Here is an 18,621-nt window from a genome sequence, read left to right on the forward strand (position 1 = left end):
CAAGATCACACATCATGCCTGAATATTATGTATCAATACTGCCAACATTCCTATTTCATGATAATGAGGTTTATAGTGATATTTTCAGTATTTGTGCATGCATGTGTGTATGTGTCTTCAAAAATAAACCCTTTATCTGGAAAGCTATATTAAAGTTTTTAATATGGTAAAACTAACATTGTCTCCTCAAGATTAGCATACGATTTTATAGTTTGCAGCATCAACAAATTCAAGCAATTTTAGCTTACAATCTCAAATTTTTCCTTGTTAAAATACAGCTCTTTTGGTTTCAATTTAATTCATGTTATAACAGTTCTTACATTTCAGTTCCAAGATCTAAGCCATGAAGTGATATTTACTGATTCTGTTTCTTGTTTGTTTCTCCTTCCCTCTTGTCTCATCAGTATTGTCCAAGAATTAATGAATTGTTTCCATCAAAGATGAGTACTAATGACCTTATTTCCATAAAAACAGACTCATCACTCTGCCAGCTTTTCCTTCTGCAAGCTTGCCTGTAGGAAATGATCCATTAGTTAAAAATTTAAAAGAAATTAAAAATGTTTGTCTCCCATAAATCGGGCTATGGCATAGACCTTAATCTGTTTCAGCATTTTCCCAAAGAGAATTTTTTTACAAATCTCTGATGGCAGCTATAATAACTATTTTTTAATCTATCCCCTAAAAACTATTGATGATGATGATGCTGATGCCGCTGCTGCTGATGATGATCATGATGATATGAACAGAGCCTGAGTGTCAAGCTATGTAATATGTATGTAACTGGAGTTCCAGAGTTTGAGAGGAGACAGTGCACAAAAAATATTTGAAGAAATAATAGCTAACAGTTTTCCAAAGTTGATGAATTCTGTAAACTCACAGTTCCAACAAGTTTGGTGAAGCTCAAGCAAGATAAACCACACCAATAAACATTATGATAATATAAAAAACAGTAATAAATAGAAATCCTAACAGCAGCCAGACCATGCAGACACACAAGGTACAGACAAATAATGGTAAATATGACTACAAACTTCTCTTAAACACTATTCAAGCCAGAAGATAATGGAGTGACATTTTAAATTCATTGAATGCTAGGGTGCTGAATTCTAGGGTGCTGAAACAGTCACCCTAGAATTTTTACACCCCCCAATCTATCTTCCAAGATAAACATCTAAATAAAAATTTTATCTGGTCACCAATAACTGAGAATATTTGTGCCAAACAGAACTGTACTACATGAAATATTAGAGGAAGTTATTCATCCAGAAAGAAAATGATACCATGTGGAAACAGAACTGCACGAAGAAGTGAAGTCGGCCAGACATGGTAAATATGTGGGTAAATATGAAATATTTCTTTTCTTGTTTTTCATTTTCTTTCAATATTTATTGATTGGTTCAAGAAAAAATAATAACAATGTATCATGGGGTTTATAACCTATGTAAAAAAAATGTATAACAATAATAATACAAAGAACTAAGGCATGTGTAATGGAAGTATACTCAAGGGAGAAGAAAGGAGAAAGAAGAGATGAGACAAATAGAAAACAGAGGAATATGGTAGACTTAACACTAACCGTGTCAATAACCACTTTAAATATAAATGGCCTAAACGTTCCACTTAAAAGGCAGATATCCTCAGACTGCGTAACAAAGTAAGACCCGACTATATATATTACCTATAAAAAATCTCACTTTAAATATAAAGGTGCAAATAGGTAAAGAGGAAAAGGATAAACAAGGATATACTGTCAAATAAAGAATCATAAAAAATCTGGAGGAGCTATGTTAGTATCAAAGACCTAGACTTCAGAATAAAGAGTATAACCAGGAATAAAAACGGACATTTCATCAAGAAGAAATGACAATGATAAATATGTATTCACACAGTAAGAGGGCTGCAAAATACCCCAAGCAGAAACTAATAGAACTGGCAGAAGAAATAGAAAAAATTGACAATAATAGTTGGAGATCTCAAAATTCCTTTGTGAGTAATTGGTAGAACAAATAGAGAATTAGGAAAGATATAGAAAACTTGATATTTTTAAAAAACCGGTAGATTTTTATAAAGTAGTAGTGGTGATTATGTTTACCCCACACTCTGCTCCTTAAACAGTACGTAAGCTTACTTACTAAGCACTTACTAAGCAATGCAGATGCTAGTGGTACTTACTAAACTATACAGATGATATACACAATATTTCTCCAGTGGTCGATTGAAAAAGGTTCTAAAAGTATGGTTGCATATTTTTCTCATGAGCTTCACCTTCCTTGTTACCAAACTATTTTGTATAAAATTATAATAAAAATATTTTAAAATTCTGAACACTGAATACATTAGTTAACACCCTTTATGATGTCAATTAATGGTTATTTTAGGTAATGGAAAATGTACAGATCTCCCCAAAACAACTCCATCAAATATTTTCTTCTCTCTTCCCAAGTGGTACTTTGACCTAACTTGGCAGGAAAACTCCCCACTTCTTGTCCCTATTACTCATCTAAGGAATAATTTTACTTGTAAATAGCTACAATTTAGTTTTTGTTGTTAGTGATAATTTTCTTCTCTTTAATTTTCACTGCAGCTGTTTAATTATGAAATTTTAAAACATGCAGAAAGATGTAGCATTTGAAAGGCTGCAGATGTCATGGAACCTGATGTCTAAGTTATTTCAGTGTACATCACCAAAGAATAAGCATGGTCTCCTACTTACTCACAATACCATTATCACACGTAGTCAAATTAACAATAATTCTATAGTATCATCTAATATCCAGAGTCTACTGAAGTTTCCCCAATTGTCCCAAGAATTATTTACAGCCATTTTTTTCCCCAACCGGATTTAATCCAAACTTGTGCATCACATTTAGTACTATTTCTCTAATCCCTTTTAATCTAGAACAATCCCCCTACATTTTCCCCCATAGTAATGATTTTGCAAGGAGCTCAGGAGAGTTGTATTTTAGAATTTCCTGTATTTTGGATTTGACTTATTGTTTCTTCTTGGTGTCATTTAACTTGTTGCTCTGTCTTCTTTATTTCTGTAACCTGAAAGTTGGGTCTAGAGACTTGATATTCAAGTGAAATACTTCCTGGGAAGAGTAGTAGATGGCTGAGTATTCCATGTTGTACTTCATACTGCATCAATTACAAGGTACACGATGTCAGGTGGTCCCCCATTCGTGATGCTTGCTGAAAGTGGTTACTGAAACATCTCTTCACTAAGCAAGTACATTTTTTTGCAGTAGTAGTAAAGATTCGGTGATATTTCAGCCCCATACAAAGGTTTTGTTCCCAGGTTTTTATGTTATGGTTTCAGGGTTCATTGGCTATTATTGACTAAATCAATTCCTTTTTTTTTTCTTTTTTTTTAAATTTATTTGTTTATTGTGGTAACATTGGTTTATAACATTGTATAAATTTCAGGTATACATCATTATACTTCTATTTCTGCATAGATTACATCATGTTCACCACTCAAATACTAATTACAACCCATCACCACACACATGTGCCGAATTATCCCTTTCGCTCTCCTCCCTCCCCCCTTCCCCTCTGGTAACCACCGATCCAATCTCTGTCCCTATGTGACTGTTTGTTGTTGTTTTTATCTTCTACTTATGAGTGAGATCATATGGTATTTGACCTTCTCCCTCTGACTTATTTCACTTTGCATAATACCCTCAATGTCCATCCATATTGTCACAAATGGCTGGATTTCATTGTTTCTTATGGCTGAGTAGTACTCCATTGTGTATATATACCACAGCTTCTTTATCCATTCGTCCCTTGATGGGCACTTAGGTTGCTTCCAAGTCTTGGCTATTGTGAATAGTGCTGCAGTGAACACAGAGGTGCATGTATCTTTATGCATTGGTGTTTTCAAGTTCTTTGCATAAATACCCAGCAGAGGAATAGCTGGATCGTATGCTAGTTCTATCCTTAATTTTTTGAGGAATCTCCATACTGTTTTCCATAGTGGCTGCATAATTGGGGAAACACAATGATTTTCTAATTCTATCATTCCTAGTACATTTGTTAGCTGGCATTCTTCTGTAAAAAGGAGCTTCATGCCCCCTTTTTAGTATTACTATGGACATGAATTTTTATTTATTGTTTGTTAAAATAAAATGCATGCATTATTTTTCAGACGTTTAAATTAATCTAACTTTGGCCAATGGGAGCCTTTTCAAACTGACTCCTCTTGCTTTTTATGTGAACTCATTGCTCCTGAAGCATTTCCTTAGGATTATCTTAGGATTTTCCTACATCAGACCTGGAATCACCATTTCTCCACAGAATTCTGGTTCCTTTTTGTAGGGCATAATGTTTGTAACCCAGGATCTGGATGCTACGTATGTTTATTGCTACTGGGGTGTCATTGCTTCTGAGGCTTTTCAGTGGAAAGAGCAAGGAAATATATTTTAAAAATCATGAAGTCATGTGACTAATTCCAATTCAGTTGCAATATTATAATTTTTCTTAACTTATATCTCTACTCCTTTTCTCTTAGATTGAATGTTTTTGTTTTTAATAATACTATTATTTTACGTTTATTTATTTGTTTATATATTTGTGTTATCTTATATGTGTGTATAATAGTTTCATAATGACCATACTAATATTACTGCTAACAGAAAGCCTACTGAGAGAAGTTTCAGATTTCTTTGCTTATATCTCACCAAGGATGTACATAGTCAGAGTGTGGTGTTTAAAAATTACTTCAGTGAATTCTTTGGTCTGTGGTTATATTATTTACTATGCTATTAGGTTTATTTGCTTATGTTTAGGTTCAATTTCAGAATTTTTTAAATTTTATTTCTTGAACATGAAAAACATGGTTCAAAAGTCAAAACTACGTAAAAAGTTATACTCTGAGAAATTTTCTAATTGTCCCTATTTCCTCTACTCATTTCCTACCCACCCACTAATGTAACTACTATCATTATCTGGTTTATCCTTTTTGTGTCATTTTCTTTGGTAAAAGTAAACTAATATGTATATGTGTGTATGTGTATATGTGACACACACATACACTCGTACATATTCTATTTCCTTTCTTTTATTTTTATAGACATACAAAACCCATTATTCTGTCCTTTTCTTTCCTCATTTCACAAAATGTGCTGGAAATTATTCCATATCAGTCATAGACATATTTCTCAATTTTTACAGGTGCATAGTTCTCCATTTTATAGTTGTGCCCTCGAGGGAGTTTTCTTAGGTTCTCCTAGCCATTCAGACTCAGGAGACTATCAGTTTACTTAGAAGGATAAAAGACAGACACCCTAAGGGCAGCATCAGCGTTGCTCTCAGCAGGAAGCCATGTGACAGTCCATGTTGGTGACAGCCCACAAGGCACTTCAGGGGCTCTTCTCCCTAGGTGACACATCTCAGGTGCAAGGAGATGAGATCCATAGCAGACAGGGTGGGAGTAGGGATTGGGGGGAGGGTGGAGAGGCACTCTAGCTCTCACAGGAGCCAGGATCTCTTGTAACAGTTCGTAGGCATAGTTTTCAGGGTCTCCACAAGGCATTAGCCTAGTTACGAAAGTCACCACCCTCAGTAAAGGTATTTATAATTTATTTACAATTCCCTCCAGTCCAGATGTAATTTACCAGTCAGGGGTCTTTTTTATCAGAGGCAATATTGGTGGGATGTAGTTGATATTCTACTTTTATCAAGTTGTCAGGAATACAGTGTTAGACAGTTAGCCAAAAGTTAAATCCTCATGCAGAAGGGAAGAGGGTTTGGCTACCACTTTACCCACAAAACATATCATAGTTTATTCAACCAGCCCCCACATTCATGAACATTTTGGTTGTTTCCAGTCTTTTATTACTATAAATTATGTTGTAATGTATAAACACATGCATGTGCTGGTTCATATTTATAGAGATGAATCTTCACTGTACATTCTTGGAAGTGAGATTGGCTAGTTCAAAGGATAAATGCATGTGTACTTTTGTTAGATATTGCCAAATTCCCCTCCATAAGGGTTAAACAATTTTGTTTCCCCTCCTGTAGTATATGGCAAGTAGCTCTTTCTCCACAGCGTTTCTGACAGGATACATTGTCAAGCTTTTGATTCAAAAATCTGATATTTGAGAAGTGGTATATATCAATGTAATATAATTTGTATTAATTTTGTTACACATAAGGTTAAACTTTGTTTTCTTATGTTTAAGTGCAATTATATAATTTGTTTTGTGTGTGTGTGAGGAAGATTCACCCTGAGCTAACTACGTTGCCAATCTTCCTCTTTTTTTTTTTTTTTGCTTGAGGAAGATTAGCCCTGAGCTAACATCTGTGCCGGTCTTCCTCTATTTTGTATGTGGGTTGCCACGACAGCATGGCTGACAGATGGTGTAGGCTTGCACCTGGGATCTGAACCCATGAACCTGGGCCACCAAAACAGAGTGCACCAAACTTAACCACTACGCCATGGGGCTGGCTCTGTAATTACATAATTCTTTTTAGTGAATCATCTATATACATCTTCTGTTCATTTTTATTAGGTTTTTGGTCTTTTCTTCTTTTTAAAAGGGCTCTTTATTTATCTAGAAATTAACCCTTTAAGCTATAAATTAAAAATATTTTCTTCCAGTTTGTCATTTATCTATTGATTATGTTTATGGTGGTGTTGTTTTTGTTTTGTTTTGCTTTTTGCCATGCAAAGTCTTTTATTTTTTCTAGAATTTGATCACGGTTTGCAAGACTTGCCCTTCTCCCGGGTTATAAAGGAATTCACCAATGTTTTCTTGTAATACTTGTATATTTTCAATTTTCACATCTATGTCTGGAATATATATAGAGTACATTCTGGTATTTGGTTGAAAGATGCAATTAATTTTATCTCTTTCCAAATGGCTATTCATTTCTTCTAGAACTAGGTAAAAGAGTCCTTTTCACTTTTATTCTATACTGTTTTCCACTTTTTTCTCTGTAAATGTTATCAATATTGAACTGGGTTTACCTGTGAATGACAAATAAGAATGGAATTTTACAAAATTATAAATCAAATTATTTTCAGTTTATTTGAAGCCAGGTTACCTAATTTGATCTATATAAGTAATTTTTAAATACAGCACAGAATAAAATGTATGAACTCATTTATTTGTATTGTTACGTACTCATCATTTTGTAAATTCATCTAGTTGAAATAATCAACCCAGTTTTGTTCTCTATTCTGATCAGCATCCAGGGCAGGGCAGCTCGTGGTTTCATGCTGAATTGCACTAACAAGAGAGGAGATGATGGCCCCTGCCTCACCAAGCTTCTTCTCTCTTAATAGTGTACTTCAAAAGGAAAGCTCAAAGAATGGATTTTAGCTCCTTTCCCAAACTGAGTTTTCCATATGAAAGGCAAACAATCAACCAACCAATAAACAATCTGTCTTTGATACTAACCATGGACTGCTGTATATACAAAAATCCTTTTTGAAATATTACCAAACCAGTTAATGATGAGACTAAAGATTGCTGACAACATCCAATTTACTAAGGTTAAGGAGGAAATTCTAATAAACTCTATCCTGTTTATAACATCTATATACCTGGCAACTGGGAAGGCAGCCTTTTTCCTGCCAATTACAGAATTAAGAAACCATTTTTTTTTTCATCTTACTCCACAGTTGTTTCAATATAGTGACTAGAGAATTCCAAGTATTTCTGACGTCCATTCTACTTTGAAAGAGTTTTGTAGTGAGGAAGCTGTTGAGAATGAAGTGTTCTTGATAACATATTTTCGTGACTAGTTAAAACAAGGGATGCAGAGCCAAACAAAATGAAGGGGATGTATTATTAGAAGAAATACTACTCATGTTGAATTGATTTTGTCTGCCTGTTAAAACTCAGAAACACTGATTTGGAATCAACAGAACACTGCTGACTTCTGGCTGTGCTGTGTACAAATGAACAGCCAGAAGTACATGGTTATACAACAAGCCACAGAAAACACTATAGCTTTGGAAATGTAAGAAATTGTGTAAATTTGTCTCACAAGTAGGGGAAGCTCTTTTCTTGAGGATAGTGGGGTTCATTTCCTTCTCAAGAATTTTTTAAATGCTGAAAAAAATTCCTTCTTTTTTTTTCAAGAGTGACATGAAACACTCATCTTAATAGTCCTAAAATACATCCGAATTCAAACACACCTCTTGAGGCAGATCTGAGTTTCATTTCCATGTTATTTTCAGTCTAGATATCATACTTAGATAGAATACTTATCATTCAGTAAGGATAATTGAGCCCCTTTCAATACATTTTGTCACCAACCCATCAGTACACAGAAGACACATGAAAATGGGCCGACAGAGCAGCCCTCACTGCTGGATGAGTCACCATTTGTCCCTCCAGAATATTCTCCTCTCTTCTCTACCCTCCTCTGTAGTAGGAGACTGATTTGTATGGACTCCATTGATGGGTTTGGCCAATATTAACACCGGCAGCAGATCAAAGGATGGGCAGTGGGAGTGGTGGGGATACTTAACTCCTGCAGTCACCTGAGCTGACTCCTTGTCTTGACCTACCTCAGGTTACAGCTTTGGTCAGAAGGCCCCTCCCCACACAGCCCTCTGTCCAGAGGTTGTGATAACTACTTTTTCTCCTTGTGCCTGCACACCTAGGAGTGGTAACATCGCTTCTCTGTTACCTATACCTATTACCTATGACCTAACTCCACGATACCTCCTTTTCCCTTGAGGTCTCCCTATTTTTTCCACACCTTTAATAAACAGCCCATTCATAAACACTCTTTAAATTTGACTGTGCTATCGGTTACCTCCTTGGACCCTGATTGCTAAACCCTCTTGGAAAATTTCACAGAATATCCTCAGGCCATCAAAGGCATGCCTGTGACACCTCAAGCTGCACCTGGAAAAGAAGCAGATGCTAATAAGACTTTCTCAAGTGGAGCAAAGCCCGTTTGGGTGAAAAGATGGTAGCTGCATCTCCTGGGCTTGGGATGGAGGAGGGACTGGAGGAGAGGATGGAACAGAAGGGGATGGTTGCACAGGAGACGAGTGATACATTTCCTTACGGTAATTCTAGGGAAATAACATTTACACTGTTTGCTGAAATATTTTACAAGCCCGTTGGGAGGTGTATTTGCAACCAAGGGGATGTCCTTTTATGGCAAATCAACCTAGGCACTTTCATTGCAAACCAACTTAATGAAAACTGATAGGTCATTAAGATGAAGAAGAAGACACTATCTTTGGCCTGATAGGAGCTATACATAGTAGGAACTTAATATATCCATGTTCATTGATTTTCTGGGTTTGTAAAGCTTCAATTATAAACCACAATCTATATACTTTTAATTTTAGATCGAATATTTCACAGCTCATGTGAAATGTAAACCAAGTACTGTAAATTTGTTTGTGTAATGAACCACCAGCAGGTATTTAAATAAATGCTGACTCTTCTTTATGCTTCCTTGATGAATAAAACAATTTAACTCTGATGATTCCAAGTTCCTGTAGAAAGATATAGAAGCCTAGACCATCAAGAGAGGTTGACAAGATCATATATCATGGATGGACTCAGCCATCCAGCCTTTCTGGAGCATCTGGGATATGCCCATTGCCTAGCAGAGAAATTTGCATGAGGGCTGTTACTTCAGCGTTCTGGGTCCTATCAGGGCTTTGCCCTAGAAATGTGTGCTAGACCACATTGCCTAGGAATTATTTGCAGAGAAAGAAGGATCATAGACTCTGGAGATAGGCGGTCTTAAGTTTAAACGTGTACCGGGCATTGGCTGGATATCCAGTGACTAATCTCCCTGGTTTCAGTTTCCCAATATATAAAATGGCAAGAATCTACCTCATAGGTTTGTTCTGAGGGTTGCATGAGAATACATGTAAAAGCTGATCAGTAAAAAAAAGTAATCTGGTTGAATGTAAAATGGCACAGCCACTTTGGAAGACAGTTTGGCATCTTCTAACAAAACTAAACATATTCTTACCATGTCCAGCAGTCACACTCCTTGGTATTTACCCAAAGGAGCTGAAAACTTATCCCCACACAAAAACTTGCACATGATGTTTATAGTAGCTTTGTTCAGAATTGCCAAAACTTGGAAGCAACCAAGATGTTGCTTGAATAAATGGATAAATAAACTGTGGTACATCCAGACAATGGAATATTATTCAGCTTTAAAAAGAAATGAGCTATCAAGTCGTGAAAAAAACATGGAGGAACCTTAAATGCATATCACTAAGTGAAAGAAGCCAATCTGAAATGGTTACATACTGTATGATTCAAACTATAAGACATTCTGGAAAAGGCAAGACTATGAATACAATAAAAAGATTAGTGATTGCCAGGATTGGGGAGCAAGGGGACAGATGAATAGGCAGAGCACAGAGGACTTTTAGGGCAGTGGAAATACTCTTCTGACATTATAATGATGCATGTGTCGTTACACATTTGTCCAAATCATAGAGTGTACACCACCAAGAGTGAACTCATAGGCAAACTGTGGACTTCGGGTTAATTATGATGTGTCAATGTAGATTCATCCTTAGTAAAAATGTACTGTTCTCGTGAATGACATTGATAATGGGGGAGGCTATGTATGTGTGGGGGCAGGGGGTATACGGGAAATCTCTGTACCTCCCTCTCAATTCTGTTGTAAACCTAAAACTGCTCTTTAAAAGAGTCTTTGAGGAGCTGGCCCGGTGGCGCAAGTGGTTAAGTGAGCACGCTCTGCTGTGGTTACCCGGGGTTCGCAGGTTCGGATCCTGGGCGCGCATTGACGCACCACTTGTTAAGCTACGCTGGGGCAGCGTCCCATCCCGTATAAAGTAGAGGAAGATGGGCACGGATGTTAGCTCAGGGCCACTCTTCCTCAAGAAAAAGAAGGGGAGGATTAGCATCAGATGTTAGCTCAGGGCTAGTTCTCCTCACTAAATAAATAAATAAATAAAAATTTAAAAAGTCTTAAAAAAATTGTCTGCATCCCACTCATATTTCATTATATAATCCATTTCTCCCTAACTCAGTAACAGTGTCAGAAGCCCTTGTTTCATGAGGCTGACTTTTGCTAAGACCTATGATAATTGCATTGTGTTTTATTTTTTTAATATTTTAATGGCTTATGAATTATGTGGAATAGAGCAATGCAATGGCATTTTTTCCAGCAGGATGTGAATTGCTTATACTTTTTCACACTCCTAAGTATATTAATATTTCTGTTCCTACATGACAAATTATTATCATCAGCATTAACTGAGCAGCTACTGACAGTAGGGCACTGCCTTAGATGCTGAAGATAAATAATTAGTCCAAAATCTTGTATAGAAAAGACAAAAGCATAAAAATAACTGTAATTTTCATAAATTGAGCGCTCACCATGTGCCTAGCACTGTGATCATTACAGGGATCTTTTCATTTAATCCTCACACATCCTGGTGAATTAGGTAATATTATTAACTTGATTTTATAATTTCATGACCTAGGGCTCAAAGTGGTTATGTAACTTGCCCAAAGGGTAAGAGTTAGAGTTATAATTTGAATTCTCAACTACCACAGTAGAGAATATTCTCCCTAACAATGCTAGTTCTAACATTTGGTAGAGAGAATAAGAGTTAGAACATTGCTATTCAATGTGTGTCCACATGAGATCCATGTGCTGATTTGCAAAACATTTGTTATTGGTCCACAACAAAGTAATGAAATTGAGAGTAAGCGTTTAGAAATGTTTACAGCAATTTGACGGATTGCTTTTATGTCTATTAAATCTGACAGTAAAAACTAATTGGGGCTTATAGATTACATTTTTTAAATTTTATTATTCATTTTTGTTGTATTTGACTGAAGTATTGCTCCCGTGGCTGATTGGAAATTTAAAAACAAAAAAACACCCTGATCCTTCACCAGCAATAGTGTGAGAGTCAATATTTTAATCCAGAGGATTAGTGAGATGGGAAAGTGTCATAGATGAAGTAGGAATTATGATGACATTGTGAATAGCTAATGATAATTGAGTATGTTCTGTGTGCCCATTATGTGCTGAGTTTCTCTCTCTCTATATATATATAAACATGCATATATACCATATATATGTATATATATATGCCATATATAGAAAGAGTACCATATATATACACACACACACACACATACACATATAATATATACCTGTGTATAGAAAGAGTTAGCATTTAATATCTTCACAATAGCCCTGGAACTTTGAAGTAGATATTTATCATGTCTGTTTTGCCTGATTATGTTCTGGATATTACTGCCAAGATCCATTTCTCCCCCCAGAGTTGCTCTTTGTTAAAAACCAAACCAACAAGGCTCCTGTCATTACCAGTGCTCTTCTACAAATACATGATGATGGAGAATAATTATGCTCCCCTACCCGCCTCCAAACAAAACCTGTCCTTTTACTTCTTATCTCTCTTCTATATTTCAGAAGGTATTTAGTGGGAGGTTAGGAATAGCTGTGTCAGAGGCTTCTGGGTGGAGCCTTTATTCCTTTATCGTCATGCATAGCCTTTTTTTCTTCTTTTTATAACTACTTTATTGAGGTATTATTGACATAAAAAAGCTGTAGACATTTAATGTATTCAAAACTTGATGTGTTTGGAGGTAAGTATACACCCATGAAACCATCATCAATATCAATTTACCATCACCTCCAGAAGTTTCCTCTGGCCACTTTTGCTTTTTTTAATTTTTTTCCTTTTGTTATGAAAGCACTTAATGTAAGAGCTATTCCCTTAGCAAATTTTTAAGTATACAATATAGTACAGTCATGTATCGCTTAAAGATAAGGATACATTCTGAGAATGAGTTGTTAGGTGATTCCATCATTGTGCAAACATCATAGAGTGCACTTACACAAAGCTAGATGGTACAGCCTACTACACACCTAGGCTATATGATACTAATCTTGTGGGACCAACGTCATATATGTGGTCCATCATTGACCGAAATGTCATTATGTAGCACATGACCGTATTGTTAATCATAGGCCCTATTTTGTACAGTAGCTCTGCAGACAGTATATATTTTGCATAACTGAAACTTTGTACCCTTTGACCAGCACTTCTCCATTTCCTCCACTCCCCAGTCTCTAGCAACCACCATTCTACTCTCTGCTTCTATGTGTTTGACTATTTTAGATTCCACAAATAAGTGAAATCATGCAATATCTGTTTTTCTGTGTCTGGCTTATTTCACTTAGCATACTGTCCCCCGGGTCCATCCATGTTGTCACAAATAGCAAGATTTCCTTCTTCTTTAAGGCTAAATAATGTCCCATTGTATGTATATACCACTTTTTCTTTATCCGCTTGTCCGTGGATGGATATTAGAGTTGTTCCATACCTTGGCTATTGTGAATGATGCTGCAGTGAACATGTGAGTGCAGATATTTCTTTGAGATCCAGATTTCAGTTCCTTTGAATATATATTCAGAAATGCTTTCTTTCTTTTTTTTTTCCAGTTTTATTAAGAAATAATTGACATACATCACTGTATAAGTTTAAGGCATACAGGATGATGGTTTGATTTACATATGTTGTGAAATGATTACCACAATAAGTTCGGCTGCCATCTTCTCATATAGATACAACCAAAAGAAAAAAGAAAAGGAAAAAAATTTTCTCTGTGTGATGAGAACCCTTGAGATTTACTCTAACAACTTCTCTATATATCATATACAGCAGAGTTAGCTATAGTCATCATGGTGTACATTACATCCCTAGTACTTATTTGTCTTATAAATGAGAGTCTGTATCTCTTGACCACCTTCCTTCCATTCCCCCTCCCCCACCCTCCACCTCTGGTAACCACAAGTCTGATCTCTTTTTCTATGAGTTCGATTTTTGGATTTTTTTTTTTTTAGATTCCACATATAAGTAAGATCATACAGGATTTGTCTTTCTCTGTCTAACTTATTTCACTTAGCATAATGCCTTCAAGATCCATCCATGTTGTTGCAAATGGTAAGATTTCTTCTTTTTTTATGGCTAAATAATATTCCATTATATATATATAATAATATATGTAGTATATATATACTATAATATATTCCATTATATATATATAATAATATATGTAGTACATATATATATATATGTACTACAACTTCTGTATCCATTCATCCATCAGTGGACAGTTAGGTTGTTTCCATGTCTTGGCTGTTTGTAAATAATGCTGCCATGGACATGAGGGTGCAGATATCTTTTAGAGTTAGTGTTTTTGTTTCTTTCAGATATATTCCCAGAAGTGGAATTGCTGGATCATATGGTAATTCTATTTTTAATTTTTTGAGAATCCTCCATACTGTTTTCCATAGTGGCTGTACTAATTTACAATTCTACCAACAGTGCACAAGAGTTCCCTTTTCTCCACATCCATGCCAGCATTTGTTATCTCTTGTCTTTTTGATGATAGCCACTCTAACAGGTATGAGGTGATATTTCATCGTGGTTTTGATTTGCCTTTCCCTAATAACTAGTGATGTTCAGCATCTTTTCATGTACCTGTTGGCCTTTCATATATCTTCTTTGGAGAAATGTCTATTCGGGTCTTTTGCCCATTTTTTAAATTGAGTTATTTATTTTTTTGCTATTGAATTCTTTATATATTTTGGATATTAACCCCTTATCATATATATGGTTTGCAAATATTTTTTCCCATTCCATTAGTTGTCTTTTCACTTTGTTGATGGTTTCCTTTGCTGTGCAGAAGCTTTTATTTTGATGTAGTCTCACTTGTTTATTTTTGATTTTGTTACTTATACTTTAGGTGTCATATACAAAAAATCACTACCAAAGCACCTGTCAAGGAGCTTTATCCCTGTGTTTTCTTCTAGGAGTTTCTTGGTTTCAGTTCTTCCATTTAAGTCTTTAATCCATTTTGAGTTAATTTCTGTGAGTGGTGTAAGATTTGGGTCCAGTTTCATTCTTTTACATGTGAATATCCAGTTATCTCAGCACCATTTATTGAACAGACTATCTTTTCTCCATTGAGTTTTCTTGGCTCTCTTGTCAAATATTAGTTGACTATATATGCTTTGGTTTATTTATGGGCTCTTAGTTCTGTTTCATTGGTCGATTTTTCTGTTTTTATGACAGTACCATACTGTTTTGATGACTATAGCTTTATAGTATAGATTGAAATCAGGAAGTGCGATGCCTCCTGCTTTGTTCTTTCTCTGGATTTCTTTGGCTATTCGGGGTCTTTTGTGGCTCCGTATAAATTTTAGGAGTGTTTTTTTCTACTTCTATAAAAAATGGCATTGGAATCTTGATAGGGATTGCATTGAATCTATAAATGGCTTTTGGTAGTATTGACATTTTAACAATATTAATTCTTCCAATCCGTGAACATGGGATACCTTTCCATTTATTTGTGTCTTCTTCAATTTCTGTCATCAATGTCTTATAATTTTCAGAGTAGAGATCTTGCACGTCCTTAGTTAAATTTATTCGTAAGTATATTATTGTTTTTGATGCTATTGGAAATGGGATTTATTTTTTATTTCTTTTTCAGAAAATTCATTATTGTATAGAAATGCTACTGACTTTTGTATGTTAATTTTGTATCCTGCAAGTTTAATGAATTCATTGATTAGATCTAACAGTTTTTTGGTTGAGGCTTTAGGATTTTCTACATATAAAATCATGTCATCTGCAAATAGAGACAGTTTTACTTCTTTCTTTCCAATTCTGAGACCTTTTATTTCCTTTTCCTGTCTGATTGCTCTAGCTAGGACTTCTAGTACTATGTTGAATAAGACTGGTGAGAGTGGATACCCTTATCTTATTCCTGATCTTAGAGGAAAGGCTTTCAACCTTTCACTGTTGAGCATGGTGTTAGCTGTGGGGTTGTCATATATGGCCTTTATTATGTTGATGTGTGTTCCTTCTATGCTTAATTTGTTAAGAATTTTTGTCATGAATAGCTGTTGAATTTTGTCAAATGCTTTTTATGCATCTATTGAGATTATGATATGATTCTTTTCTATCATTCTATAACTGTGATATATCACATTGATTGATTTGCATATGTTGAACCATCCTTGCATCCCAGGGATAAATCCCACTTGATCATGGTGAATGATTCTTTTACTGTGCTGCTGAATTCTGTTTGCTAGTATTTTATTGAGAATTTTTGCATCTATATTCATCAGGGGTATTGGCCTGTAGTTTTCTTTTCTAGTAGTGTCCTTTTCTTGTTTTAGAAAGGCTATCAGATGCATAGGCTTTCTAATAACTGCTGCCCCCTCTTCCTAGAACAAGTAAAAATGTTTTGCTGTGTGAGTGAAGAGTGCTGATTAAATTTAATTGACTCCATCACTTGTGTCTTTTCTGGAGGTTGGTGTGTTTCTTAAAGAAATAAAAAAGATTGACCTTTGAACTTTATAACAGGACCAGTTTGCTGAAAATACTTATGTTAAAGGCAGAGTGAAAGAAAATAATTATTTTTGATTAAACAGACAAAATAATGTACTGTAAGGAGAAATAACCATAAATCTTCTTTGATGAATTTTTACCTTGAGTAGAACACAAGCTTTTGAAAAAGTTTACTGGTTACTTGACTATATCTTTAAATGTTCTTTTTTAGATGTACATTATTGTAAGAGAAAATATACAGAATGTAGCTTTGGAAAGAATAGGTAATATACTGCCTAGTATGCTGAATACATATGCTGAATACATCTGAGGAGACAGCAAAGTGAAGCTGTTCTTCAATATAGAAATTATTATGAAGTGCAAGAGAGAATCAGAGGAAACCTACATTGACTTAGTTGTAGAAAAAGATTTGAATAGCACATAGAGATATTACATTAAACACAAGCATAAATGGGATCCATTTTGTGTGTTTTAGCTCCTTCTGGGGATCTTTTCACACAGTATTAGTCTCTTTAGTCCTGTTTAACATGTTTATATAAACATTGCTCTGTATTGAATTTCCATAGCAATTATCCCTGTTTGTGTAACTATCTTAAATAATTATATGAATAATTACGATTAGGAGAAACAGTCTCTGGCACACCCTTTTTCAAATGTTGTGGTTTTGTTTTCTCTACTGAGTTTTTTTTCTTTTCACATTTTAAGTCTTTTTACTTCTTTCTTTATGTTAACTTGCTTATCTTCTTTATGTGACTTGAAATAATAAGCGTGTCTGCTCTCTGAAAAGCAGTTTGATGAATCTTAAAATGAATATGTCATATAGATGAAAGTGCTGTCAGTACTTTCCTAAGTAAACACATTATGACTCTATATTAATCACTAGTATTTTCTAGAATGGCATAATGAAAGTAATAGGGCCATGCTAAGGATTCTCATTGTCACCATGCAGTGTTTATGACAAATATCACTCTTACTGTGATGTATTTTTGGTCCCATTTCTAAAACATTCACCCTAAGCTAATGCTACTGTTCTAAACTAAAGCAAAGCCTGAATGAGTCAGGTAAAAATTGAGTTTTTCAAAGCTCTGCTTTATCCATATTGGTCTTCTAGACTTTCTGAAATAGCTGAATAATTGAATGACCTTCTTCTTTATCTTAACTGTGCAAATCTGGCCTCTGTTAGAGAACCTGTCTACTCACCTATGCTAGAAAGAAGCCTCCTCTTTCTCTTGTTTCACTGATTTAACACACATTGACTGAGCTCACTGGTTCTCAAGCTTATTCATGTGATGAAGTTCCTGGAAAATATGGTGCTTTTTACCATATATCTTTTTGATGATATTAACATCAAAATAACTAATTTTAAATTTTATGTGTAAAATTAGATACTGGCTTATATTAGATCCCCAAATACGTAAACATTAATAGCTACCAACATTTTAAGAAGAAAAAAGAGAATAAACTTTATGAGAGATATTTCTCCTTGTTAAATTAACTTTTTTCCTCTGAGTAAAATAGAGGGATGGTTCTATGTGGAGTGGAATACTTGCTCTAGCTTACGAAAATGTCAGTTCTTGGTGGGAGTTTAATTGAAACGCACAATTAATCTTTTCATTTGTACCAAGAGTACTAAGATGAACGGCCCAGCCTCTGCCCTCAAAGAACTCATAGTCTTGTAGGAAAAACTCACAAATGGCAAAGCTATAAAACAATATGGAATTACAGATCAGAAAAGGTCAAGCAGTGCCAGGTACCTTCCCACAGGCTGGGATGGTCTGCAAAGATTGCTAGGAGGAAGCGCCTCCACCAGATGCTGGTGATACCCAGAAGGGAGAGACTCTCTAGGGTGTCAGAGCCCAGTAATTTAAGCAGGCTTGTGCACAGATTACAACTCAAAGTGGTAGGTGTACAATACTGTGTGGACACTGAGGGAAGCACCTCTTTCTGCCCAAATGAAAAGAAAGAAGACAGAGAGGGGATGATAAGGGAGATGAGCATTGAAAGGGTAGTAGTTCAACAAGGCCTTTGTGATCTTTCCTCTCGTAGATTTTTCCCTAGAACACACCATTTCTTTCCGACTCTTGTGAATGTATCTCCTCTACACACCAATCACAATACCTCAAGTTTGCAACTTAGTGTGACCTGAGGCCTTAAAGTGTACACAGATTACCTGGGGATCTTGTTAAAATTCAAAATCAGATGCAGTAAGTCTGAGGTGTGGCTTCAGATTGTCATTCCTAATAATCTCC

At 35.3% G+C, this 18,621-nt stretch overlaps 1 protein-coding gene across 2 annotated transcripts in view; it reads left to right on the plus strand.

Annotated features, from left to right (window-relative positions):
* Window positions 1–18,621, plus strand: part of RGS17 (regulator of G protein signaling 17) — a 107,169-nt gene that overhangs the window by 45,384 nt on the left and 43,164 nt on the right. The window contains exon 2 of one of the 2 annotated variants that reach the window (XM_014795490.2): window positions 1,226–1,326. The exons of the other annotated variant lie outside the window; for it this stretch is intronic. Coding sequence (XP_014650976.1) covers window positions 1,274–1,326 — 53 coding nt within the window. The 5' untranslated portion in view covers window positions 1,226–1,273. The remainder of the gene's footprint in view (window positions 1–1,225; window positions 1,327–18,621) is intronic. 2 annotated transcript variants of the gene reach the window in all.

The sequence above is a fragment of the Ceratotherium simum genome, chromosome 38 (assembly GCF_057802395.1).
Source record: "Ceratotherium simum simum isolate JZ-2026a chromosome 38, ASM5780239v1, whole genome shotgun sequence".
Lineage (NCBI taxonomy): Eukaryota > Metazoa > Chordata > Mammalia > Perissodactyla > Rhinocerotidae > Ceratotherium > Ceratotherium simum.